Source organism: Solanum dulcamara, chromosome 3 (assembly GCF_947179165.1).
Source record: "Solanum dulcamara chromosome 3, daSolDulc1.2, whole genome shotgun sequence".
Lineage (NCBI taxonomy): Eukaryota > Viridiplantae > Streptophyta > Magnoliopsida > Solanales > Solanaceae > Solanum > Solanum dulcamara.
Window position 1 is genome coordinate 77,873,491 of NC_077239.1, and position 26,430 is coordinate 77,899,920.

The 26,430-nt window shown below is 35.5% G+C and overlaps 1 protein-coding gene across 5 annotated transcripts; it reads right to left on the reverse strand.

Annotated features, from left to right (window-relative positions):
* Positions 1–600: 600 nt before the first annotated feature.
* Positions 601–17,136, reverse strand: LOC129883096 (TNF receptor-associated factor homolog 1b). Of its 5 annotated transcripts, none has more exons than XM_055957672.1 (13): positions 17,057–17,136; positions 16,216–16,436; positions 13,550–13,661; positions 12,358–12,446; positions 12,198–12,266; positions 11,984–12,113; positions 6,780–6,938; positions 5,654–5,996; positions 4,831–4,943; positions 4,433–4,577; positions 3,137–3,609; positions 2,867–2,927; positions 601–2,319 (listed from the first exon to the last, which is right to left on the reverse strand). In XM_055957672.1, the coding sequence occupies exons 2-13, from the start codon at positions 16,394–16,396 to the stop codon at positions 847–849; spliced, it is 3,348 nt and encodes a 1,115-aa protein (XP_055813647.1). In that variant the 5' UTR covers positions 16,397–16,436; positions 17,057–17,136; the 3' UTR covers positions 601–846. The 5 variants fall into 5 exon arrangements, with proteins under 5 accessions (XP_055813647.1, XP_055813646.1, XP_055813645.1 ...); XM_055957671.1 differs by having other exon boundaries at positions 2,867–3,035; XM_055957670.1 differs by having other exon boundaries at positions 2,867–3,050.
* Between the last annotated feature and the right edge of the window lie 9,294 nt (positions 17,137–26,430).

Consider the following 26,430-nt stretch of genomic DNA (forward strand, 5'->3'; position numbering starts at 1 on the left):
TATACTAAGACTAGGATGAATCACCTCGGTTCCTCATTGACCCTAAACCCATCTAAGAAATTAGAAGAGCGTTGAGAAAAGACATGGCACAATTTCATATTACCGAGGAAATGATTCTAGATAGAATTGAGTGAAGGTCGCATATTATAGTAGAAAGTTGGGAGGGATAGAGTGTTGTCTTGCCTTACGAAAATTTAGGCTTGTTATTGTCTTTTGTAGTATTAGTCATACCCTTATAGTTTGGGTCATATGTTGTTTATTGTGTTTTGATTATCACACTATTTTACTGATACTACTGTTCTTTCTTGTAAACTTTACACTGTTTTTCTTATTATCTGTTATGCTTTCTTCATTGTTTTCTGTTTTTTTACTTGAGTTTGATGTACTTAAGTCAAGAGTCTTTCAGAAACAACCTCTCTACCTCCACGAGGTAGAGGTAAGGCCTGTGTACACTCTACCCTCCCCATGACCCATCCCTACTGAAATTTCACTCGGTATGTTGTTGTAGACCTTTTGACAGCAATACTTGCAATGACAACATAACCAGCATAGTCAGTCCCAACAAAGTGGGGCCTGATAGCAATACATAACACATTACCCCATTGACAGTTTCCAATCAAGATTATCTGACTTGATGAAAGAGAAGGCCAAACTTTTAAACATCAAATCCCCAGGTGGGGTGATAGGAAAGAGCCACATTTTTGAAAGCTAATAAATATGGAAGAATCACTCTTTACAAAATGTTTCCTAGCTAGAGGGTTACAACCTCACACCACTATCCAAATACCAAATGCTCTCCTCTAGTACATTATTATAACTGAAGACAGCGCCAACTATAGCTTATCGTCAAAGACCACTCGGAGGCCTATACACTCCATAGCCATTTACACCACCACAAGACATGTTTGAGTAGTCAGGGACGTGATACGGGTAACTGGGATCATTTTCTGCAGTCCTCATTCCAAGAAAAGATGGATCAGAACCCACCATTTGCCACTGGTTTGGTACTAACCCATCAATCTGCCCACTTATAAATCGTGGATTAGGCTGCCGAATCATATCCCTTGCACTATCAAAAGGGCCTTCATAAAAATTATGCTGGATGTCATCATGATAACTCCGTGTTCGCTCAATCCTACTGGAACTTGTCAAAGGACCTAAGTCAGCAGACATACCAATATCACCAGGGAAAGAGAAATGCCGATTCAGATGGTGTGACCCATTGCTATAACTTTGAAAGCCTATGGTGGGCATCGAAGTCCTTCCAATTCCATGCTCATCATCCAGCAAGTCGTTAATGATATCAAGATGTGGAAATTCATCAGCCAGTGCACTCTGGGACTGGCGTCCAGACGTGCAGGCCGGAAACTCGGATGGGATGTGATCATGGGTTCTACTTACAGGCTGGACCACATCAAAGTTTTGAAACTCGTATAGTATAGAACGATGATCCCGAGGTATACTCCTGCTGTCCCTCTGGGAACTCTCCCATTGAAGTCCATTCGTATCATGACTCATCATTCCATATGAAAAACTTGGTCTGATACAACTAGGGTCTATTCTTTCTGAGCCCTGTCGTAAAAATAACGGCCCAGAAATCAGTGAAGGTGATTGAGGGTATGGCTGCGAACAGTTAATCATTGAACTTGGAGAATAGGTTTGACTAAAACCAGCCGCATTTCCAGAAACAGGATTACCCAGAATTGCATTTCGATAGGACTGAGGAAAATAAGTGTGGGTTGCTGGTGAAGGGTCAGAGCCCAATTGACCTGTTGCACTCACTGAACGGGCCAGTAATGGTGATGTTGGAACCGTGGAAACAACAGACGCAGCAGGCCTAGGCCCAGGTACTACAGGAGCACTCAAGGGTGTGGACAGGACAGGAACTTGTGATTTGGGCTTCTCCGTTGTCGCAGAGGCAGTCACTTCATGAGAATGGAAGTTCTGAGGTGTAATAGATACTGAATGCACTGATGGCTTCTCCGCCACTTGTCGTTCTATACCTTTATGAGGATCAGCCTTCAACGACACAGCAGTTTCGGCTGAATTAGCCAAAGTAGTTGATTTATGAGTCAGCTTAGAACTGTCCAAAGACGTTCTTCTAACAGAGTTTGGATCCAGCTTAGAACTGTCCAAAGATGTTCTTCTAACAGAGTTTGGATCACTTGTGGCCAAGACCTTCAGCTCTAACTTTGACTGAACGGCAGACGCTGCACCTTTTAAAGGGCTTCTAAGAGGAGATATGACATGTGGCTTTTCCAAGGGAGGTCTCTCTAAATCAGGCTCAGTCAACTTTCTCTGCTGTGAAACTATTACTTCCTGCATACAAGAAAACATGGCATGAAAGTTACAAGTCACTGAAAAACAACATAAGCAGAATCATGGCATCCACAGTAAAGAATTGCCTCTAAAATAAAAAATGGGCACTTAATTTACAGAAAAAACAATCGAGCATATTGCTTATAGAATCTTATGAATCAAGCATGGCACACTTTCTATATCACCTCCGTCTACAAGGTAAACAGCTTAGCTTAGATCAAAAGAACTAGTCAGTTCACCATATTTCAGGAATACATGTTTTTTTTTTTCAAGAATAGAAAGAAGAACCGGACACTCAGCTTGCAAGATTATTGAGTTTCTTTCATCCTCTTTCTGTTAACTATATAAACAAACATGAAGGAAATGCTGAAAAGAGAGGGACAGACCCCACCCCACCCCACCCCACCCCCAAAAAAAGAAGAAAAGATCCATGAATATGCTTTTGACTGTTACAACTTGCATTCCTCAGTGAAGCCTTTTTACTAGGATGAAATCGAGTCAATTCCAGTGGAGTAAGGATGAATGCATAATGGGAGAAAAGACAAACCTTCTTCAGCACTTCCCGCTCGTGGGAATGCGCTATAGCCTGGGACTCAGATCTAGTTGCCCTACAACTTACAGTTGTATAAGTTAGCTTCCCTGTATCTGGAAGAGCATCTAATGGCTGCCTATGTATTTCACTAGCCCAGTCAGTCGTATTACTGGTTGACTTGCTTCTGTGGTTAACCACTCTAAAAAGTTGAGACACCAACAATAAGAAGAACCAGAGACATCATAAAAGATATTTATGGATGCCTAAAAATTTTAAGAAGGTTACCTGCTAGGTGATTTCTGGTTTTTATGGTTCGAAGAAGTCCCTCTGTAAGGCGCATTCATAGCCACTGAAGGAACTGAGTCTGTAGAACAAGTTGACGAACTATCATCCATAACAGAAAGATTTCTTCCTGAAATACCATTCTGTGCAGCTGAAAGGCCATTTAACCCACGGCAGCTAGTTTCTTCAGTGGAAGGATGCATTTCAGAGGTGTCAGTATCCCAGTTGACAGGACTTGCACCTCTGTCTTCAAAATCAGGGCGGTTTACTTCTGGGACACAATCGACTGAATCAGAAACATCTGAACCATCTTCCAACATATCTGGTTTCTCCGGTGCTGCCTCTGGCTCCTCAGTCTCGTAGTCATTTCCATCTACACTACATCCATCTCGTTCAGCCTTCTCTTGCTCAATTATACAAGATTTTTCATCCCTCCCCTTATCCTTCGTTTTACGATTATTCTTTTTCTGTTTCCCCTGAAATACAAGGTAAGAATGATAAAGTGTATCTACGATATTCTACACAAAGCACTTTCTTCACGAGGCGAAAAGGATAAATATGTTCCCTAAACCTCAATGGACAGTTAAGAGCTCGCGCACAAACTAATTGACAAAATCTACAACTTTGAATCTGTCTCAGCACATTCTTGGTAAGTTCTCCTTAATCCTCTTTCATTTCGTTTATTTTCTGTTCTTCTTTTCTTTTTCCTGCTATATAACACATGTTTTCTACTCATTTTCATGGAGAATATTGTCTTTCTTCAGAAGCAGCTTTAATCAGACAAGCTCGATGCTGATATCTATAAAGAAAACAAAATTTAGGTGGTGCAAGGGAAGAATATGCAATCATCTAATACAGCGTAGAAACTACACTAACGATGTCAATAATTGAAAGCCATGACATGATTTCAAACCGAAGATAAACACTTGAGCTGACATACAGAGGTCCTTGCTTCAGCATATCCTATAACCACAATTTATGTATAAAAAGAACTCCAAGCAAATGCCAACTTTGCTTCTCATCCCCGAAAGTTAAATAGCCAATAATAGAGACTCAAACTTTAATACCCAAAACCCAGTGTCTCTTAACTGGCAAAGTAATTTTTAATTTTCCATACCATGCAAGGACTCAGCAATGGGTACCAGGTAACAAAGACAATATAAAGATACATGAGTTTTTTTAATACTGATCTGGTAGCCTCACTTAAACAGATGTTCGAGGCATATTATGAATAAAATATAGTTTTCATATCTTACCTGTGTAATCAAATACCATAAACATATGCAAAAGGACATGTACCTGCTTTTTCTTCGACTTCTTTTCCTTGTCAGATGCTTTTCTAACTTTCTGCTCAGTTTCAGCAAGCCAAGCAGCCTCCTCTTCACGGATGAGCTCCTCTTGCCTCTTTAAAGCAACAGCTTCCTTATATGAAACCTCGATTTTACTACAGAAGGTAAATTGATAACCAAGTCATTGTTAACCATCAAAAACTAACACAAATTAGACAAGCTTCGCTGCTCATTACAAAAATCTTGAGATAAGGTACAACATCATCCACATAAAAGCAGCAAATGCAACTGCTTCTGAATTTGAGATTAGAGAATCTATTTAGACCTCTTCTAACGCTAAATGTTGGGAATGGATTAACTAGATGAGTTGTGGATAGCCATTTCAATAGCAACGGCGATGATGGTTACCTGAAAATATGTGCAAGGACAAATATCTCAATGGTTCGACGACCTAGTTCAGTTAGGCGCCTCTCATCACGCTCAATGGAATCTTTGTTAAAGTCCTCTCCAGAAGCACCATCCTAAAACAAATAGTACAATAAGTAAATTAGAATGAATAGATATACACTACAAATAAAAGAACAAGTGCTTATCTTTCTTTCCCTTCTTTTCCCCAAGAGAGAAGGAACGAGGAGTAGGTGATACCGAAAAAGAAATGGCAGTAAGAGAAGTAACTCTGACTAAACTAATTCTTAGCCATATATACGATTCTTTCAGTTATCATAGGTGTTGAAATAGGATCCAGTTCAAATCATCCATAACAACCAAAGTACACTAACAATTATTAGCCTTGGTGCATGACCACTTGATAATTCCTTCTATGACTAGCCAAAAGCTCAATATCATTCTTACTCACATTCAGCAACTTATCCACAAAGCAGCTTCAGATGTAACCGAACATGTCAATGAATCATAAGAAATGTTTGTCCACATATAGGGAATATTACTGAAGCATATTTGTCTATTATAAAACCTTCAGAGAAGGGCTAATCTAGATTTTGCAGAAACAAAGAAATAAATCTGTGGGCGGCAATAACAAGAAACCCTAGTCCAACATTAGAAAAGACAAATAGAAGCTCAGTAACAACAGTATCAATCGTGAGCACCCATAGTTTCAGTCAATTTCAGCAATGAAGGAAAACACAACTGCAGTAGGTGGTGCAATTGAAGCCTTAAAGTTTTGTAGCATTTCTTAATAGGGCGGCTTCAACCATGGAATTCTGTGACTTACCTTTGTACGGTTCTGGGGACCTTTCTCATCCTTTGGAGGCAGTAGTTCCAAGGCAGCCCTCTCAAGCAATACCAAGACGTCATCCACCAAGACAAACATGTCGTTGTCCAAACGAACAATAGGAACCAACTGTTCTTCTGCATCCAAATACTTCCCTTTCTTTCCTTTAGTCTGGCCTTCAATAGCCTTAAGCCCACTGTACAAAGAGTCCATCACTAAAGTAGATGTAACCTCTTTTTCAATGAAGAAGTGTTTGCTCAGCACTTTCAAAATCGAATCTGATTTCTGCTGGGACATGCGGCGCCTAGAATTTTGGTCCATTCCCAGCCAGAAAGCACAGAAACTGAATTTCCATGTCAGGTGAGAAGTCAAGTCAGAACGTTATGGTCAAAATGCTAAAAAACATCACAAATCCAAAGCAAACACATATTGCATTACCTACATGAGGATTAAGGGGAACAAATATGTCATTCAACAGAAAATATTACCAAAATTCATTATCACAACTGAAGTAGCTGATAAGACACGACAAAACATAGATATTAGAAGCTAGAGAACTATCTAGGCTAAAAGTCTCTAAAACCAGATGGAAATCGAGGAAGTGATGACAACCACATAGGTCATCAAGGATGTCGGAGCATTCCTCTAACCATCATGAGCTTAGAGGACTTAAGGAAGCATGGAAGGAAGACTTCAAGGCCATCAATATGACCAAGTGGCTATTTTAGTAATTTGGCCATTCTTGTAATTTAGCTATTTTTACAAGACAAGTATAAATAGTTTTTAAGTCTTCATATTAGGGTTAGCTAAGTTTGAAGATAGAGAAATACTCTGTGTGAATTTATGGGAGGATTCCATTGTATATCTTCAATGAACCTCTCTTGGATACTCTAAGTAAGGATTTCCATGTATGAGCTCGTTTCTCTTTTCCCATTGGATTTGTTCTAGTAATTGATGTCTTTTATTTGCTAGATTATCCTTTCTTTCTTCTAAATCCCTTCGCCCTCCCTTTCTATTTCTTAATCATATACTTGTTATCTTGTATTGCTTGTGGTTCAACTTATTGTTCTTGCATCTAGAATCACATCAAGAACCAGACAAACAATCGAGAAACTTTACACCTTACCTCGACCATCTAGCTTTATCCTCTATCAACTTTCCAAGTCTTCCTCGACGCTCTTCCACGAAACGGCGGCAGATCTGTTCAACATTGGTCAAATATACTCTAACAAGCTCCCTCCTATATTGACAGTCAAGGCAACGGAAGGGACGATCAGCTCTCTCCCTACAAACAAAGAGCATAGTCAGAATGGTTAGGATCACCATTTGAGATCCATCACGACATCCACGGAACAGCTTAGCATACTCAATACTATAGAATACAGATTATTCTAAAGAAAGAAGCGCTTTATGCTCAAGAATAGGGGGGGGGGGGTGATGGATAAACAGAATAAAAACTTAACCTGAAAACTTAAAAGATAGACAAAAACTTCCATAATAATAGTCTTTGTATAAAAAGACTTTCATGTCTCCTAGGTCTAGGTCTATCTAGGTGCAAGTGGCAATGGGGTTCAAGCTCTATTATATACAGAGTAGCGACATTTCTACACATCATCATGCCCATGTTAAGAAATAAGAACAATGTTCAACATGACCCTTGCAGACATACAGAAAACAGGTTCCACAAATCACTGATCTCCCAACTTTTCTTTTCATGGTTTGACCAACAAATACCTATAAAATCAGCATGTTTGAAGACTCCTATTCCGCGTCTTATTCTTCCTGAAATATACAAATCCTAGTAAAACCAATGAAACTATCTATGCAAGGAAAATATAATGAGTTATTAAGTTAACAGGCTATAATCATAAATTTTGATACAAGAATGTGTTTCAGTTCCTTTTGAACCCATACATGCCATACGAAGGAAATATTGAAAAGCAAAAATCCATTGTGTTGTGTCAAACACCTGATAGAAAATTTATGTCAGAGGGTCCATGTCACACATTTATGGCATGTTCACATCATTCCGTCTGATACGATTTTTATATGTGAAAACCTATTCAGAATGAAAAGGTTGAACCAACAAGTCCTTTTAAAGCTTCCAAGCATGAAGAGGAATCACATTAACTTAGAGGCCATGTAGGTTAGCTGATTAAAAATAACAATCTAGAGTTGAAAAGCACTTTCAAGTGGTGAAACAGATTTTATGAATAAATACTTACGTGATTGGATAGGAGTGTTGAAACTGATGATAAGTTGTTGATGTGTTTGGTGAAAGAAGTGTCGATACACACTTCTCTATTAAAATAACTAAAATGTCATTAAAACGTTTTCCAATAAATTTATTTAAACATACTTTTATTTGGAATAGGATGAATGAAAGAAATAACATGGATAGAGGGAAAATAATAAAAAGCTTGGACAAACCAAATGCAAGGAGGAAATCAGGTAGACCACCAAAATATGACCGTAAGAAAGGATCTAGTGAGTTGAAATACAAGAAGTCTAAAGTAACTTGTAGTAAATGTGTTGCAAAGGGACATATCAAGAAGACTTGTACCAAAATTACATCTGAGAATTAATTTTATTTATTGAATGGGTTTTGATTAATAAAGTAATAATATTTATAGTTCTTAACGTATTATTTTTTTGTTGGTGTTTTAAATATGGGTACTGTACGTTTTATTGACTAATTAAGAATATGTGTTAATATCGGTGTGTTAGATGGTAACATATCAAATAATATATTATATTATATTGTAGCCCGGTGCACTAAGGCTCCCGCTATGCGCAGGGTCCGGGGAAGTGCCTGACCACAAGGGTCTATTGGTATAATAAATGATTAGCATATATTTAGATTTAATGGTGTATGTTATAGATGAACATATAATATTTATTTTGACCATTGTATATTACATATTAGTGTAAGTAAATGTAATGGTATAATTTTTGTATATTTAATGATGTAGTTATATAAATAATTTTGTGTAAAATGATTTATTACATGGTATTTAATGAGATAAATTGGTGGTGTACAATAGCTAACTTCAAATCTGAATTACATAAAGCACCTAAACATACCAAGATAACCCAAAATAGTCGACAATTGTTAAACTAAAGTCAAAAACACATTAAATTGTCTAATGTACTATCATAAAACAAACTTAAGCATACGTTGCCTATTTTTCCTGCCTTGGTACGTACTTTGAAGGTAACACATTGTTGCTACTAGGAACACCTTCTCTAGTAGCCCTGGGTCCACCAAACTTGCTAACAACTTTTCCCGTCGCTTCGCTTTCACTTATAGCACCAGAATTTATCTTTCTCTTGCCATAATTCCAAAGCAATGCACCATATCTCAACCGATATAATTCTGGATCTACAGTTGATGTTGCAATATCCTTGAGAAATATACTCAGCAAATACACAAGTATATAGTCAATAGTCACGGCAATGACAAAAATATTACTTAATTTATAAAACAAATGTGCTCTGATGTTAGAAAATAATTACTTTGAATCTTCTCGTTGTTGTGGAATATTATCACGTAATCCAGCACGGTCCATATATTCTTCCAATTAATGTCATTCCTTTTTCCATAGTATCTAGTGCTAATGAACAACGGAATAATTTGTGCCAATTTTTTCACCACAACCTCCACATAAGCAGTGTGCTTCGACCCCACTTCACTTAACGAATCAAAAATGTAAAGACACCTACTTTTTATTGAAAAAACAGCCAAAACCCAATGACATGCATCACTAACATTAATAGGGATGCATACATAATCAACCTTGTCCCACGGAGTATTTGCAAATATCTTATAACCTCTAGTTTACTGAGCAACTTCGTGATTTGGAGTTATCAACCTGAGTCTTTGTGATTTTTCTCCCAAGCATCTTAAATTTGTTCAACCCATCGAATAAAAAAGGAGTCAGTTGTGGTAACTCTTGTTTGATCCGATGGGTTAAACAAATTTACAATGCTTGGGACAAAAGTCACAAAGATTGCAGGTTGATAACTCTAGATCACGAAGTTGCTCAGTATATTAGAGGTTATAAGATAATTGCAAATACTCCGTGGGAAAAGGTTGATTATGTATGCGTCCCTATTAATGTTAGTGATGCATGTCATTGGGTTTTGGCTGTTTTTTCAATAAAAAGTAGGTGTCTTTACATTTTTGATTCGTTAAGTGAAGTGGGGTCGAAGCACACTGCTTATGTGAAGGTTGTGGTGAAAAATTGGCACAAATTATTCCGTTGTTCTTCATTAGCACTGGATACTATGGAAAAAGGAATGACATTGATTGGAAGAATTCTGAAGAATATGTGGACCGTGCTTTTGGATTACGTGATCCGTGATAATATTCCGCAACAACTGGAAGATTCAAAGTAATTATTTCTAACATCAAAGTACATCTGTTTTATAAATTACGTAAAAAATTTTGTTATTGTAGTGATTGTGGACGCTTTCATTATTTATTTAATCGTTATTTGTTATTTGTATTTATTTATTTGTATTTATTTGTTATCTATTCGTTATTTGTTTGTTGTTTTTCTCATAAAGCTTTTAATTTTCTATTCTTATCTAACATTTTTTATGCATTTACGCTTTTACTGAGCCGAGGGTCTCCAGGAAACAGCCGTCCTACCTTGGTAGGAGTAAGGTCTGCGTACATTCTACCCTCCCCAGACCCCATGTTGTGGGATTTCACTGGGTTGTTGTTGTTGTTGTTGTTGTAGTGATTGTGGACTATATACTTATGTATTCGCTGAGTATATTTCTCAAGGACATTTGGACATTGCAACATCAACTGTAGATCCGGAATTATATCGGTTGAGATATGGTGCATTGCTTTGGAATTATGGCAAGAGAAAGATAGCTTCTGGTGCTATAAGCGAAAGCGAAGTGATGTGAAAAGTGTTAACAAGTTTGGTGGATCCAGGGCTACTAGAGAAGGTGTTCCTAGGAGCAACAATGTGTTACCTTCAAAGTATGTCGCACCAAGGCAAAAAAAATAGACAACATATGCTTAAGTTTGTTTTATGATAGCACATTAGACAATTTAATGTGTTTTTGAATTTGACTTTAGTTTAATAGTTGTCGACTATTTTAGTATTTTCGGTTTTTTTACAAGTTATTTTGGTATGTTTAGGTGCTTTATGTAATTCAAATTTGAACTTTTTATTGTTTTTAAGTTAGCTATCAGGCTAAAACTTTTTGACACATGATCAGATAAATAATTGTTAATATTCTACCTCATGGTACTCTACCAATTTATTTCATTAAATACCGTGTAATAAATCATTTTACAAAAAATTATTTATATAACTACATCATTAAATATACAAAAATTATATCAACTAACATACCATAACATTTACTTACACTGATATGTAATATACAATGGTCAAAACAACGAAATAAATATTATTGTTCATCTATAACATACACCATTAAATCTAAATATATGCTAATCATTTATTATACCATATAATACATCATTTGATATGTTACCATCTAACATACCAATATTAACACATATTCTTACTAATGTATATACAACAAAAAGAGTATCAATCAAATTTATATCCACCAATTTGAAATCATCTTCTCAGTGCCAATTGATAGTTTTGGATCAGGTATAACCAATAAATCTCATTTTAGACCATCTAATAAACCTGTACATTCCGAATGTAATTTCAGTCTTTAATCATCTAACATATTAATATTGTACCAACTAAAACACCAATATTAACTCACATTACTTACCATACACATTATTTAATGTTTCAACCAAAGTAATATCCATCAAACTAAAACCATCTATTCCGTCACATTTACGAAAAAAAATTAATTAGTCAATAAAACGTACAGTACCATATCTAAAACACCAACAAAAAAAATACGTTAGCAACTATAATATTATTACTTTAATTTTCAAAAACCATTCAACAAACAATAAGTAAAATTAATTCTCAGATGAAATTTTGGTACAAGTCTTCTTGATATGTCCCTTTGCAGCACATTTACTACAAGTTACGTTAGACTTCTTGCTTTTCAACTCAATAAATCCTTTCTTATGGTCCTATTTTGGTGGTCTACCTGGTTGCCTCCTTGCATTTGGTTTGTTGGGGATGACCAACTTATGGCTTTTGACTGATTTTGGCATATGAGCACTTTTGGTGTTTACCAAATGCGTAAATAGACTAGCAAATGGTGGTGGAAGATCATGTTATTAGGCTATAGCTAACCATGCCATAGGTAATGTAAGATACATAAATTGATATAAAAATGGAATATAGACAGATTAAAATGATAAAATACCTGATAACTTGAACTTGAGCTTTAATTATGAGGGTATCAGCATCAATAAATCCTTCTAGAACTTTTGAAAGCTCCATAAACTTTTTCCAACCCCAATCATGCTCTTTCTTCCAGAATCGATGTAATGTATCTGCAGAAATCTGCAATTGTGTTAACAAGAACATGCAAAGATTTTTCAAGATCCATTGCAAAAGACCGAATGTAGTTTACCCACCCGAATACTTGGACTTCTTAGGATCTTTGTTCACCACAGCAATAGTGAATTGGGCAAAATGACTCCAACCTGTTCTTATCAAAAGACAAGAAAATATCAACATCACAGCTACAATAACACTTTGAAGACAGTTTGGAATGAATTACCAACATTATCACACCTGGAAGGAGCTTGTCATGATTAGCCACACACAGAAACAAAGAGAGATGATTGCAGACATCACATCCTTGAGGGTAAATCAAAATATACCTGCCGCAATCAGTTTGATCACATCCAACATTTGTAAGTAATTTCATAACCCCTGAACTGGTAATTCTCATTCGATAAGAGGAATAAACAAGCATACAAGATTATAGTAAACGTGCATTAAGGGTGTAAGAATATCAAACTTGGTACAAACCAAACTACAAAACTTAATAGAAAGCAAGATAAACAGTGTCTACAATTACCTCTATATCAATGAAACAGACAATCTAGTGATCAAACTTCAGCAGTAGTCAGCCTATTTTCTAAGAGTAAACTAACAGTGTCAGGAGTCATAGAATCTCTCTCTAAAACAGGTAGTGCAAGGATGCAGAAACATGGCTCCTATAGTTTTCTTAGGTCACATATTAAGTATGCACCAGGAAGTAATAATGGATTAATTCCTTACGTTCATCCAGTTTCAAATAGAGGATTGTAAAGATGACTGGACAAGGTGCGCATCCCCCCTTTACTTTTACTTCCAAACAAAAGCACCACAAAACCCTTTCCGCTTCACTTTTGTTACATTCTGCTTCTGGCTCCTTATCTAGCCAAACCTAACATGGTTCGAACCAAAAACAAAATATGCACATATAAACAACATACTCCGCAATTTTCTAGTACATAGACGAGTTATGTGTTCATCTGATTGTAATTCCAAAGAGAGCACTGGGAATAGCCCTTCCCTCTTCTCTTTCTTATGTCCTGGCTCCTCTTCTAAACCAACATAACATGATTCTAACTAATCTTTTTCATAAAAAACATGATCCAAAATAATTAAAAGTATGCGCACAAATATTTTACTCCACAAACTTCTTATTTCCTAACTCTACTGGTAGAAAATAGAAAAGTCCAATTCTTCCCACTACAAATTACTTTATCCAGGTAGGAAACCATAGACATATCGAAAACATCAGCAGGTAGTTTTTGAAATTGATACACACTGGACATTCAGAATTTTGCTCATTGGACAATACATATCTCGTTCTACAAGTAATTGAGAAGATGAGAATGCATAAATTCTTTCCGGCTAAAAAAGAGGATGAGAACACATACAAGGGCCACCAAACAAGTATGTGTCAAAATAATTCTTCCCAAGGATATCATACCATTTGTAGCCTCCAACCTCAAATGCATTACTCCGAAGTTCTCTCTTGTTAATTTGTGAAAACTTATCAATCTTCCAGGTATATTTCCCATAAAGCTCGGAAGGTTTAGGTCCTAAGAACAATAAACGAGGATAACTGAATAAATAATTTAAAGGGGATTCCAATAAGCACATAAAAGGATACAAAAGGACAGAGATGGAAGTATAAGGAAGAAACTTCTGAAGAAATACCAGTAGTAGTCTCACAGCCTAGAAGCACAAGCAACTCACAGTCCAGTTATGCCAATTACGAAATACATGCATAATCGAAATCAGGTTGATAAACAGTTATAGATAGTTACTTCTTCTTCTATTTTATCAACAGTACAGCATCAGCCCCCACCCCAAAATGTAGAAATCAAATATAAGATGAAGTACAGGAGCTGTACTAGGGAACTACTCTTCAATTATAGTGTAATTTGATCTCATGAGATCACAATTGTGAAACACCATATTCCACCATGGAGAAGAAGTTACTTCAGGTAGTATCTACTTCACATTATTGCTTAGGTCTAAGATAGCAGTAGCAGTACCAATGGTCATGAAACCTCCTAGATTTTATTTTGATCATTGAAACCTCCTACAATTTATACATTGAGACACTAGTCTTGTTCACTTTGCATTTACAAACTTGAAAGAGGACATCAAGAAGAGGTTGGAATGCATTATCAGCAGATTTGGTGATAATATAAGAGCTTACAGATGTAGAGGAGGTTGGATAGAGAATTACAGAACTGATTTAGGAGAAGGAAGCATGTATGTAGGTTTGGTCTACTATCAAATAGTAGGCAGTTTTAAACAAAGTTTGAAATGAGATGGTGAGTCAGTCCCAGAAAAGTTATTCTTGTTGATACAACATGAATCCAAAGAACACACTTTGAGATGAGGACTGGGTATAAATTATAAAAGCCTGCCTGTAGCATATTTCGAAACAATATAGAGTTATAGACATCAACCAACAAGCTACTTTCTTCAAGAAGAAAATTTCTATATTGATTAAAAACAAAAGGACCACCACCTCAATCTGTAATAAGATTGAAAAAGCTCCCATAAATAAAGGATTTTTAAACCCAAAAAAATCAATCAAGTTTCCATCAAACAACAGATTACTGAACACCCTGTCAACTTAGAACCGAATAATTAATTCACATCACCAAGAAATCCCCATAAGGACCACCAATGATAAGTATAGCTTTGAAACAGAACAAGCACTGAGTTAGTGTTGTAGATTACATTATCTGGGATCCGTCGTTACAAAAACAAAAATGGAGGATCCCCTATGTAAAATTCTATTCCTGTAGAGAGCTGGTATAATCTATCATGCAAACCAAGAGAAAGCCCACCCACCAATGACAGGTATAGTTCATTAGCATTCAATTTTAATTGATATTCTAAGAGTTCATCTTCAAAGCAAGCAGTTTAGTAAATCTGAACAAAACATTAAACTAATTAAAACATTATTAGCAAGACTCAAACTCTAAGAGTTCTAAGTAGGCGTTTGGACATGCGATTTCATGAAATTTCAAATTCTCCAGAAAACTTGATTTTGGAAATTTCATATCATGACATTCGTATTTTTCAAATACAAAAATTTACTCACAAGTTCATATTTGTAAAAAAAAAAAAAATACCATTTTATATCTACCAACCATTTATTTCATAAAAAGGGCAGCCCGGTGCACTAAGGCTTCCGCTATGCGCAGGGTCCGGGGAAGGGCCTGACCACAAGGGTCTATTGTACGCAGCCTTAAGAGGCTGTTTCCAAGGCTTGAACCCGTGACCTCCTGGTCACATGGCAGCAACTTTACCAGTTACTCCAAGGCTCCCCTTCACCAACCATTTATTTCATATGTAAACAAAAAGTTAGAGTTAGATAGTTACTTTTACCAACCTTCAAACCATTTATATCGTATATAACCATTACCCTCACCAACCAAATTTATTATTACTTCAACAAAAGTACAGTACAACTCATGTTCAATTTTACCTTTTTATTGAACTAAAGTTCGATCAATACGTGTTGTATTTTTTTTAGAATAACTTTGTGATAGAGTATTATACTTTTTTATGAACTTTTGCTTATTTGGTAAGATTGTACAAAGAATTGGGGCAATTTTGATAGTTTCCACAACTAATGGGGGGTTTATATTTATGAACAAAGAATACAACTTAAAAATCTAAATAGCATATCCAAACACAACTTCAATTTCATCTCATATGATTTCATATCACGATTTCATCTCATATGACCAAACAGGCCTAAGAGTTCATATTCGGAGCTCTAACACCAAAAAGGAAAGGAGAGATCAATTCCAAAATTAAGTATACAATGATTCCACTCAATCTTTTGCAGAAAAGAACAACAGTGGATGCAGATAAGTGCGTAATGAAGAAACTGCAAGCAACTACCAATCTATCACATGAATGGTGAAAGTTCCCTTAACTAAGTACTAATCTCCTGAAACTCATCCCCAACTATGCAACTTCAAGAAGCCAACAGAGCTTCAAAAGAGCTTTAAAAAAAATAAAAATACGAAGAAAGAAACTAGCAAAAAAACATCTTTCAAGAATCAAAAGATAACTTCAAAAGTATGAAAATAAAACATATAAAAATAGCAAGCAGCATACCAGCATCTTCATCGTCATCACTATCCCAGTAAGGAGGCGAAGTTGAAGGAGTTCCATTTTCTACCTGCTCCGAAGACCTCCATTCAGCCAACGCTTCACTAGATTGGCATCTCTGCTGACCATTTGACAGTCCCTCCAAAGACCTTGAGCTACCTGCTTCCTCAGATGCACTTGAAGCCATTCTCACCCCACAACTCCCACCAAACTACTAAAAGCTTCGCCTTTTCCATCCAAAAAAGATTAAATCGCATTTAATATAAAAACAAAAATCTTTGTTTTCACACTTCTACATACTTAAATTCAAAAGGTAAAAGCAACGCTAAAGGCTGAACCTGCACATCCAAAAGTTCTAACAATATCCATGGATTGTATATTCCAGTTTATCCATACAGCATAAAAACTCTTCAAGAAACCCAACAACACAAATTGGTACATATTCCAAATAATGACAATTCTAATTCACAATTATGTATACTTGAAAACCCACATTAGGATAACTCCCAATAAACCCTAATACAAACCCAACTTCCACAAAAATAAACTAGAATACTCCAAACCCAATCAGCAAATTCAACAAAACACAAAAAAAAAACAATTTTACTAATTTACCAAAACCGAATTGGACAAAAACCCATAAAGGCAATTACGAAAATTAACATCCCAGATATAAAGACACGAATTGCAAAAATACCAACATCATAAAAGACAAAATAAACCCTAAAACATAAGAAAAAGCAAAGGGGGGCTAGAATTTTCAAATTTTTTTTAAAAAAAGGAAAATAGTATAAACTAAATTAATAAAATGAAAATAATAAGAGCAGATCGAAGAAAAGAAGCAAACCTGAAGCTTTGTCAATGGTGAATATGGAAGCTGTGTAGAGAGAAAAAACAATAGAGAGAGATTTGAGAGGTGGAAGAAGCTAGCTGAACAAAAGCGGAAAATATTTTTATTTACCCTTATTTTTTTAATTTTTTTATAATTCACCTATTTTATTTAGCGTCGTTGGCTTAATTTACTTTAAGCAACTTATAAATTAAAAAAAATAAATTGAGGTAGTCCAACAATTCTTTTTGACTTATAAGTTATTTTCAGCTTATAAGCTATAAGTTAAGGCAAAAAGACCTAATTATTTTTGGGACTTATTTTAAGAATAAAATAACTTTAAATTGATCAACCAAACACTCAAAAAGCTAAAAACAGTTTATAAAAAATTTATAAGCCAAGAGTCCGTTTAGATTGACTGAAAAAAGTAGCTTTTAAGTTAAAAAATAAAAATTCAAACTAAAATGACTTTTAAATCCAAAAATAAAAAATAGGAGAGTCTCCCTTTTGGTTTTTAACTTTTTTTAAATCCATTTAAATTTATTTTAAGTTATTTTTATTTTTACCAAACACTTCTAAAAGCTAAAAGTGACTTAAAAGTAGGTTTGAGCAATCCAAATAGGTTTTTAGTGTCATTTGTATATCTCTATTGTAAACATTAAAATTATATTAGATTTAAATCCGTAAATTAATTTGAACTATATTAAATTCAAGAAAATAATTCAAATGATGTGGCAATTCAAGTCAAGTTAAATGAGTCACTAAAAGCACACCACGTGTCAAAGTTATGTGGCAATCCAAGTCAAATTAAATGAACCATTAGAATCATGTCATGTGCCAAAATTATGTGTCAATTCAAGTCAAATTAAATAAGCCATTAAAATCATGTCACGTGTCGAAATTATGTGACAATCTAAGTCAAATTAAATGAGCCACTAGAATAACGTCACGTGTATATGTGACATGTTCTGACCAATTAAATTAAAGTTCTTCACCAAAAAAATCTGATTGGCCAGTTCAAACCAACCAATCAAATCACACCAGCATACTACTCCCTACAACTATAAATAGAAGTCTTCATTATTCTTAGAATAGGAGTTTTTGAAGAACAAGAAGCAAGAAGAGAGCTCGTGGATCAAAGGCCACAAATTCTCTACAAACCTAAAAAGTTCAAGTAATCAAATTTAAGTTCAAGTTCAAGAACGAAGGCAAATATTAAAAAGTTCGAGATCAAGTTACTTGTTCATACTTATTATTTGTCTAACCGTACAAGTGTTCGTGAAGAGTAATTCAAATCCAAATTTGAAGACGAAGATTCAAGATCAAGCTATTCAAGCCCTTGACTCTAAATCAAATTCAAATTCAACATATTTCATATTATTTGAAGAATCAGAGGATTATCATAGAAATTGTAACATGCACTACATTTTGAAATCAAATATTATACTTTGTTACTCCAATTTTCCGGTCTTGATTATTTATTTATTTTTGGCTCAAAAATTTATTGTTTACATCTATATTTCTTATATAAAAATAAATATTTACTTCTTTTTTCAGCACTCTTTGTAATATTGATAAACAACCATGATGAAATAATATTTTTCTAATATATCGTAAAAAAAATCATATTCAATGTTCAAACCTGATATCTTTAATTAAAGGTAAAGATAAATTAGTCATTCCACTACAATTATTATTGATTCCTTGAGATCTTCTCTGTGATCTAGATGTTTTACTTTTGATAGTTAATAACTGTACATAATTTTAAACTTTTAGGAATTGTTTTACAATGAATAATTAATTTCTATTTAAAAATATGATTTGAACTAAATTTATTTTGGTATAAAAATATCAAAATTAAGTTTTGAATTACCCATATATGTCGTGCGTTCATTGTGTGCGAATATATACACACGTTTACTGTTATAAAATAAACTAAACTTAGCAAAATAAGGAGGAGAGAGTGAGATAAAGAGAGAATTGAGAGATATTGCAGTATCTATGTTCTTATTTCAATTGCCAAACTTTGGCAATTTATAGCCAAAACAATTTTAAAATTAGTGGGCAACTTGCCCACTCATGTAAAGAAAAAGGAGCAACAGGTGGACAACCACTTGCTCTTCCTACTTGCTTTCTAACAATCCCCCTTGGATGTCCATGTGTAGTGTGTCTCAATAAAAACTTTACAAAAAATATTATACATAGTTATTCTGAACACCGATTGATGTTGTGCCTCGTTAAAACTTTACTAGGAAAAATCCAGTGGAAAAAAACCTAGTGAAAAAAAGAGTACACACATCTGGTAATACGCCTAGAGTGCTGCCTCATTAAAAATCTTACCAGGAAAACCCAATGGTACAAAATCTTGGTTAAGGGAAAAAGAGTGCAGCGTTTATTTTACTCCCCCTGATAAAAATTTCATTTGAAATCTAGAAGACGTCGCATTCCAAATTTGTATCTCATTTTCTCAAAGGTTGAAGTCGGCAATGTCTTGATAAACATATCTGCTAAATTGTCACTTGAACGAACTTGTTGGACATTTATTTCACCCTTATTTTGAAGATCATGAGTAAAAAAGAATTTTGGTGAAATATGTTTTGTTCTGCCTCTTTGATGTATCCTCCCTTCAGTTGAGATATACATGCAGCATTGTCTTCATACAATATTGTTGGAACGTCTCTTTTTAAAGAAAGGTCACATGTTTCTTGAATATGTTGAGTTATTGATCTTAACCAAATGCATTCTCGACTTGCTTCATGGATGTCTATTATCTCTGCATGATTTGAGGAAGTGGCAACCATAGTTTGCTTTGTTGAACGCCATGATATAGCTGTACCACCACATGTAAATAAATAAACTGTCTGTGATCGACCTTTATGGGATCAGAAAAATATCCCGCATCTGCGTAACCAATCAATTATGATATGAATTTATTTGAGTAAAACAATCCCACATCAATGGTCCCTCAAAAGTATCTGAATATATGCTTAATTCTATTCCATGTCTTCGTGTTGGAGAAGAACTAAATCTTGATAATAAGCTTATAGAGAAAGCTATATCTGGTCTAGAATTGTTAGCAAGATACATTAATGCACCAATTGCACTAAGATATGGTATTTCAGCACCAATAAGCTCCTCATCATTTTAATGAGGTTGAAATGAATCTGTATTAATATCAAGAGATCTTACAACCATTGGGGTACTCAATGGATGTGCTTTATCCATATAAAACCTCTTTAAAATATTTTTAGTAAATGTTGATTAATGTACAAATATCCCATTTTTAAAATGTTCAATTTGTAGACCAAGACAAAATTTTGTCTTTCCGAGGTCTTTCATTTCAAACTCATTTTTCAAATATTTTACTGCCTTTAAAAGTTCTTTTGGAGTTCCAATAATATTCAAATCATCAACATATACTACTATTATGACAAATTCAGATTCAGAACTTTTCATAAAGACACAAGGGCAAATTGGATTATTTTTGTATCATTCTTTTAGCAAATATTCGCTAAGAGGACTGTACCACATGCGCCCTGGTTGTTTCAACCCATATAAGGATTTCTGAAGCTTTATTGATCAAGTTTTTCGAGAATCCTTGTATGCTTCAGGCAATTTGAACCCTTCAAAAATTTTCATAAAAATATCGTGGTTCAATGAACCATATAAATAGGCAGTGACCACGTCCATTAGGTGCATTTTAAGCTTTTAATGAATTGCCAAATTTATTAGATACCTGAAGGTAATTACATCCACCATAGGAGAATATGTTTTCATATAGTCAATGTCAGGCCTTTGCGAAAAACTTTGGGCTACAAGTCGTGCTGCATATCTTACGACTTCACCTTTTTCATTTCGTTTACGCACAAAAACCCATTTATACCCTACTGGCTTAACACCTTCAGGTGTTCGAATTATTGATCTGAAAACTTCACATTTTTCAAGTGAAGTTAACTCTGCTTGAATTGCATTCTTCTACTTTGACCAATAATTTCTTTATCTACATTCATCGACAGATTTTGGTTCAAGATCCTTATTTTGTTGCATTATTTCAATGGCAACATTATAAGCAAAAATATTATCGATAATAATATTATTTCGGTTCCACCATTTTCCTATCGGGGCATAACTTATTAAGATTTCTTTATTCTCATTATTTTCAGGTATTTGGATCTCCTCGGTGGTATCACTATTTGTTGTGTCTCTGGGCTTTTCTTGAGCAATTGCTCCCAAATTATGATTATTTTGATCATTTACTCCTTTTCTTTTTTGGAGATTTTTATCTTTGGAACCAATTGGTCTTCCACATTTTAAGCGTGGCCTGGACTCATTTGCCTGAACAAGTTGTCCTACCGGGACATCAACTCGAACTTGAGCATTAACTGTTGGGATATGCGATTTAGTAACTCGTGGAAGGTTAGTAAATGCATCCGGCAGTTGATTTGCAATATTCTGCAAATAAATCATTTTTTGAACTTCTTGCTCACATTGATTTGTTCGAGGATCTAAATGAGATAGTGATAATGAATTCCAATCTATCTCATTTTCTAATTGCTTATGTTTTCCCCTTAATGTTGGGTATACTTGTTACACCCCGTACTTTGTACCTTGGAATGCTTCTTAAGCTTCTTAAGTTTTTGGGAAGGCTCTTAAGTTTCTTAGAAGTCGTCATGTGAGTCGGATAATCTATAACGCTATCAAATAATACTAAGGAAAGGAGAAGGAGATACTCCATAATAGAGAAGAGTGGAAATAGGGTTATTAGAATCCGGAAGAAGTTAGAGATCAAGTAGTGAGTCGTAGGACTCGACTTACTTGTGAAAGCTATTACTTGGGACATTTTACATACTAAGCTACTTGAGTACATGTCGAACTTGCGTATCAAGGATTCCATAGGTTCTTAAAGTGAGACAAGATTGCGAACCCACGGAAGAAGCGAAAGGAGGCGTAGCACCTACTCGGAAGCAAGTAGGTGACACACCTAATTGGAAATAAGCAGGTGATGCACCTACTTAGACCAAGTAGGTGATGCACCTACTTGAGGTGGGTCCCACGCTGCCACTTGGCAGCTTTGGGTTGGATGCATGGATGAGGTGGTGCCCTAAGAGGTTGGCACGTATCCCACCCTAAGAAAGTATATATATACATGTGTTGATGACTAAGGATTCATTTCCTTAGTCTTTTACCTTGGAAAAGTTGGAGAAAAACTAGAGAGACATGGGAGAGTAGCCACGGCAGTAGCTAGGCCTAGGTAAGGCCTCCATTTTCGCTCCGTGAATTAATTATTTAAGATATCATACGATTATATAGCAGTGTTTAATAACGTAAAATCTCATTTTGGGACAGCAAGGAAGAGATACAAATAGTCCGCTAATTTTCAGCATGTTAAGAGAACTTTTGAGATAAGTTTTAGCAAGGTATGGCTTGGTTCTCTTCTCCCACGTTTTGGTAAGGGTTTGGAAATGATATGAAGGTGTTAATAATGTAAAGTTATGATTTGGAGTAGCACCAAACAGATAGCAAATAGCCACGATATTTCAACCATAATTAAGGAACTTCCGAGGCGAGTTTTGGCGATTTTCGGGTAAGGTAAGGTCCTTTCTTTCAATTTGGAGTTTATGGTGTGGTTATGGAGTGTATTACACACCTTTTATATGGCTAGAAGTATAAAAATATCATAGAGATGTTTGACGTTAGAAACAATCTAAATTGGAGTCGTTATAGTTAAGTTGAAGTCGAGTAGTGTGTTATTGTTATGGTGCTGCAGGCTGGGGGTGGTTTAATTGCGTGTTGCAGGGATGGAATGTGGGTTAAAAGAGGTGTGTGTATTACTGATTTCAGCCACCTAACCCTCCGTTCCGAGTGGTTAGTGATTTTACGGATTAACGATTAAAAACCTTATTTTGGTATCGTGATTTTGGGCGAATTATTTAGGACTTGTTTTGTATAATATTAGAGTGGTGTAAGTGTGTATTGGCTGCTGGTTGTTGTGTTTAATATGTATGCTAAGGTTTAGAGGTTAATTGAAAGTTCGGATAGGGTGAGTTATAGAGGAGATGCTGCCCGAATTTCGTTAACTTCTTAACTAACTAATAGGCTAGTCAAGACTAATCGAGAAAGGCGAATAAGGGATTGATTCCTATGGGTGCTTGGTTGTGGATTTAGAAGCTAGAAAGTTAAAGATTATTTATATTAGTATTACCTTTATGTTAAATAGGTTCGGAGGACGACGAGACAAGCCGAGTTAAAAACAATCGATACGAGGTATGTAAAGCTTATCGCTTTCTTTCTTTTGGCATGTCTTAGCTATAAGTGGAATGTAATATGTGCTGTGAGGATAATTCCATTCATAAATCTTCGAGAATGATTCATGCCTCTGACCTATTTCCTGATATTAGAACTCCTATAATAAGTAAGATATTGCCTCTCAAGTCTTCTGTATGAAGGGAAGTATTAAGTATGTAAGGCTTATCTCTCCCTTGGTTTGGCATGTTTCAAATGTATGTAAAGTCCATCCCTTTTCTTTTTGGCATGTACTAGATATAGGTTATGAATGATGTGTATATGAAGCTTGGGGTAACTCTATTCATAAGCAGCGAGCACGACTCATGACTCTTATCCATGTCTGAATGCTAAAACTCTAAAGGCGGTCGAGCCACTACTCTCGAGTCTTTTATGTGTTGAATAGTAAGTGGAGATATAATCTCTTATTCCTAAGGACCCTACAATAATAAATGTCCTCAGTTCCATAAGCTGTTGGGCACTTCCTTGATACATGTTTCTGGTTCACTTGTAGCTGTTAAGACTCTTAAAGGAGTTAAGCTCCTATTTCTCAAGTCGTCTATATGATTGAATAGTGATTGGTACGAAAAAGCTCCTCTATTTAAAAGGCTCTGAGATAGCCAATACTTGACTTCTATAAGTTGGTTCATACTATAATAACGTATGACTATGAAGTTGAGGCTCTAGTTGACATAGTCCCTAATGGCATCTAGAGGGTACTGGAGATGATTCCTACCCTAGTTTTCAAGTGACGGTTCATTTGACTGTTTCGTTGATCCTTAAATGATGAATTCATTTGCATATGGTTATTCACTACTCTGATCGCGCATGCTGCTAATACATTATTCACCGCATCCCATGAAGGATCGAGCATGATAAATAATGAAATGCTTATTCACCGCGTCCTATGAAGGGTCGGGCATGATAAATGATGAGATGCTTATTCACCGCATCCCATGAAGGGCGGGACATGATAAATGATGAAATGCTTATTCACTGCGTCTTCTGAAGGGCCAGGCATGATAAATGATAAAATGCTTATTCACCGCGTCCTTTGAAGGGCCATGCATGATAAATGATAAAATGCTTATTCACCACGTTTTATGAAGGGCCGGGCATGATAAATGATGGAAATGTTTATTCACCGCATCCCATCAAGGACCGGGCATGATATATGATGAAATGATTATTCACCACATCCCATGAAGGGTAGGGCATGATAAATGATGAAATGATTATTCACAGCGTCCCATAAAGGGTCAGGCATGATATATGATGAAATGATTATTCACCACATCCCATGAAAGGCTGGACATGATACACGATGAAATGACAGCTTCAACGAGTCCCTCACTGAAGGGACGGTTACAGTATATAGGCATGAATATGAAAACATAGTGATATATTTGTAACCCTAAGTCCCACAACGGGATGGGTACGGTATGTGAGGAAAATATACATGCCCTCATTTCACACAGTGCAGGTATAGTGATTCGTTAACTGTTATATTTATTGTCTGCATCCCTATTTCAGTTGAAAGCTCATTTATGCTATGTTATACTTTATATACTCAATACATGTATCGTGCTGACCCTTTTTTCTTTGAGGGGCTGTATTTCATGCCCGCAGATACAGACGTACATTTTGGGGATCCGCAAACTTAGGGTTCCACTCAGCAAGTTTGGGAGAAGCTCCATTGAATTGGAGCCAAGATTTTGGGTTCTAGACCTTCTATGTATATATTTGTATATTCAGGGGTACAATGGGGGCCTGTCCAGCCATATGTTGTTATTAATACTCTTAGAGGTCTCTAGATATGGAAGTGGGTTATGTTTATACATGTGCTTGTTCGTGTCTGTATGATTTATTTTTAAGACGTTATCGTTATCGTGGCGTCCTTGTTGGCTCGCGTGCATGTATATCATAAGACGACTCCACATGCTATGGTAGCCTCATCGGCTTATGCATTATATTGCCTAAATAATAGGTGTGATAAGTAATGACCCCTCGGAGGACAGGTTGTGCCAATACGTAACTATGCGACAGGAGTATACACGAGTGTCCAGCTTGGAAACCCATCGCAGACCATGGGGTTGGGTCGTGACAATACTGATTCATCAAAATGACAATTAGCGAATCTTATCATAAATAAATCTCCATTCATAAGTTCTAAATATTTAATAATAGAAGGAGATTCATACCCAATATATATTTCCAACCTTCTTTGGGACCCATCTTTGTGCGGTGCGGTGGAGCAATTGAGACATATACTGCATATCAAAATATTCTAAGATGGAATATATTTGGCTCCCTTCCAAAAGCCAATTGTAATGGAGAAAATTAATAAAAATTTATTGGCCTTATGTGCATAAGTGTTGTTGCATGCAAAATAGCATGCCTCTGTACCAAAAGAGAAAGTTTTGTTCTCATTAGCAATGGTCTAGCTATCAATTGGAGTCGTTTTATCAATGATTCTACTAGATTATTTTGAGTATGAACATGAGCGACCGGATGCTCAACTTTTATTTCAACCGACATACAATAATCATTAAAGGATTGAGATGTAAATTCATCAGCATTATCAAGACAAATTGTTTTTATTGTATAATCTGGAAATTGTGCTCTTAACCTTATAATTTGAGCTAACAATCTTGCAAAAGCCATGTTGCGAGTTGATAATAAGCACACATGTGACCATCTTGTAGATGCATCTATCAAGATCATATAATATTTAAATGGTCCACATGAAGGGTGAATTGGCCCACATATATCACCATGTATACGTTTCAGAAATGTAAGAGATTCAATCCAACCTTAGTTGTTGATGCTTTAATAATCAATTTTTTTTGGGAACAAGCAACACAAGAGAATTTCTTAGATTGAAGAATTTTCTAATTCTTCAAAGTGTGTCCATATGAATTCTCAATAATTTTGCGCATCATATTATAACCGAAATAGCCCAACCAGTCATGCCAAATAATAAAATTATTAGAATCAATAAACCTTTTGTTTACTATGGCATGTGATTCAACAATACTAATATTTGTATGGTACAATCCAGAAGAAAGTGCAGGTAATTTTTCATGCACAATTTTCTTCTTCATATTCAT

Coding starts and splice junctions, on each gene's coding strand:
- LOC129883096 (XM_055957670.1), bottom strand. CDS start 16,396: ATGGCTTCAAGTGCATCTGAGGAAGCAGGTAGCTCAAGGTCTTTGGAG. Junction 13,662..16,215: donor TGATGACGATGAAGATGCTG/GTATGCTGCTTG, acceptor TATTGTTCTTAG/GACCTAAACCTTCCGAGCTT. Junction 5,997..6,779: donor GATAAAGCTAGATGGTCGAG/GTAAGGTGTAAA, acceptor ATGGAAATTCAG/TTTCTGTGCTTTCTGGCTGG.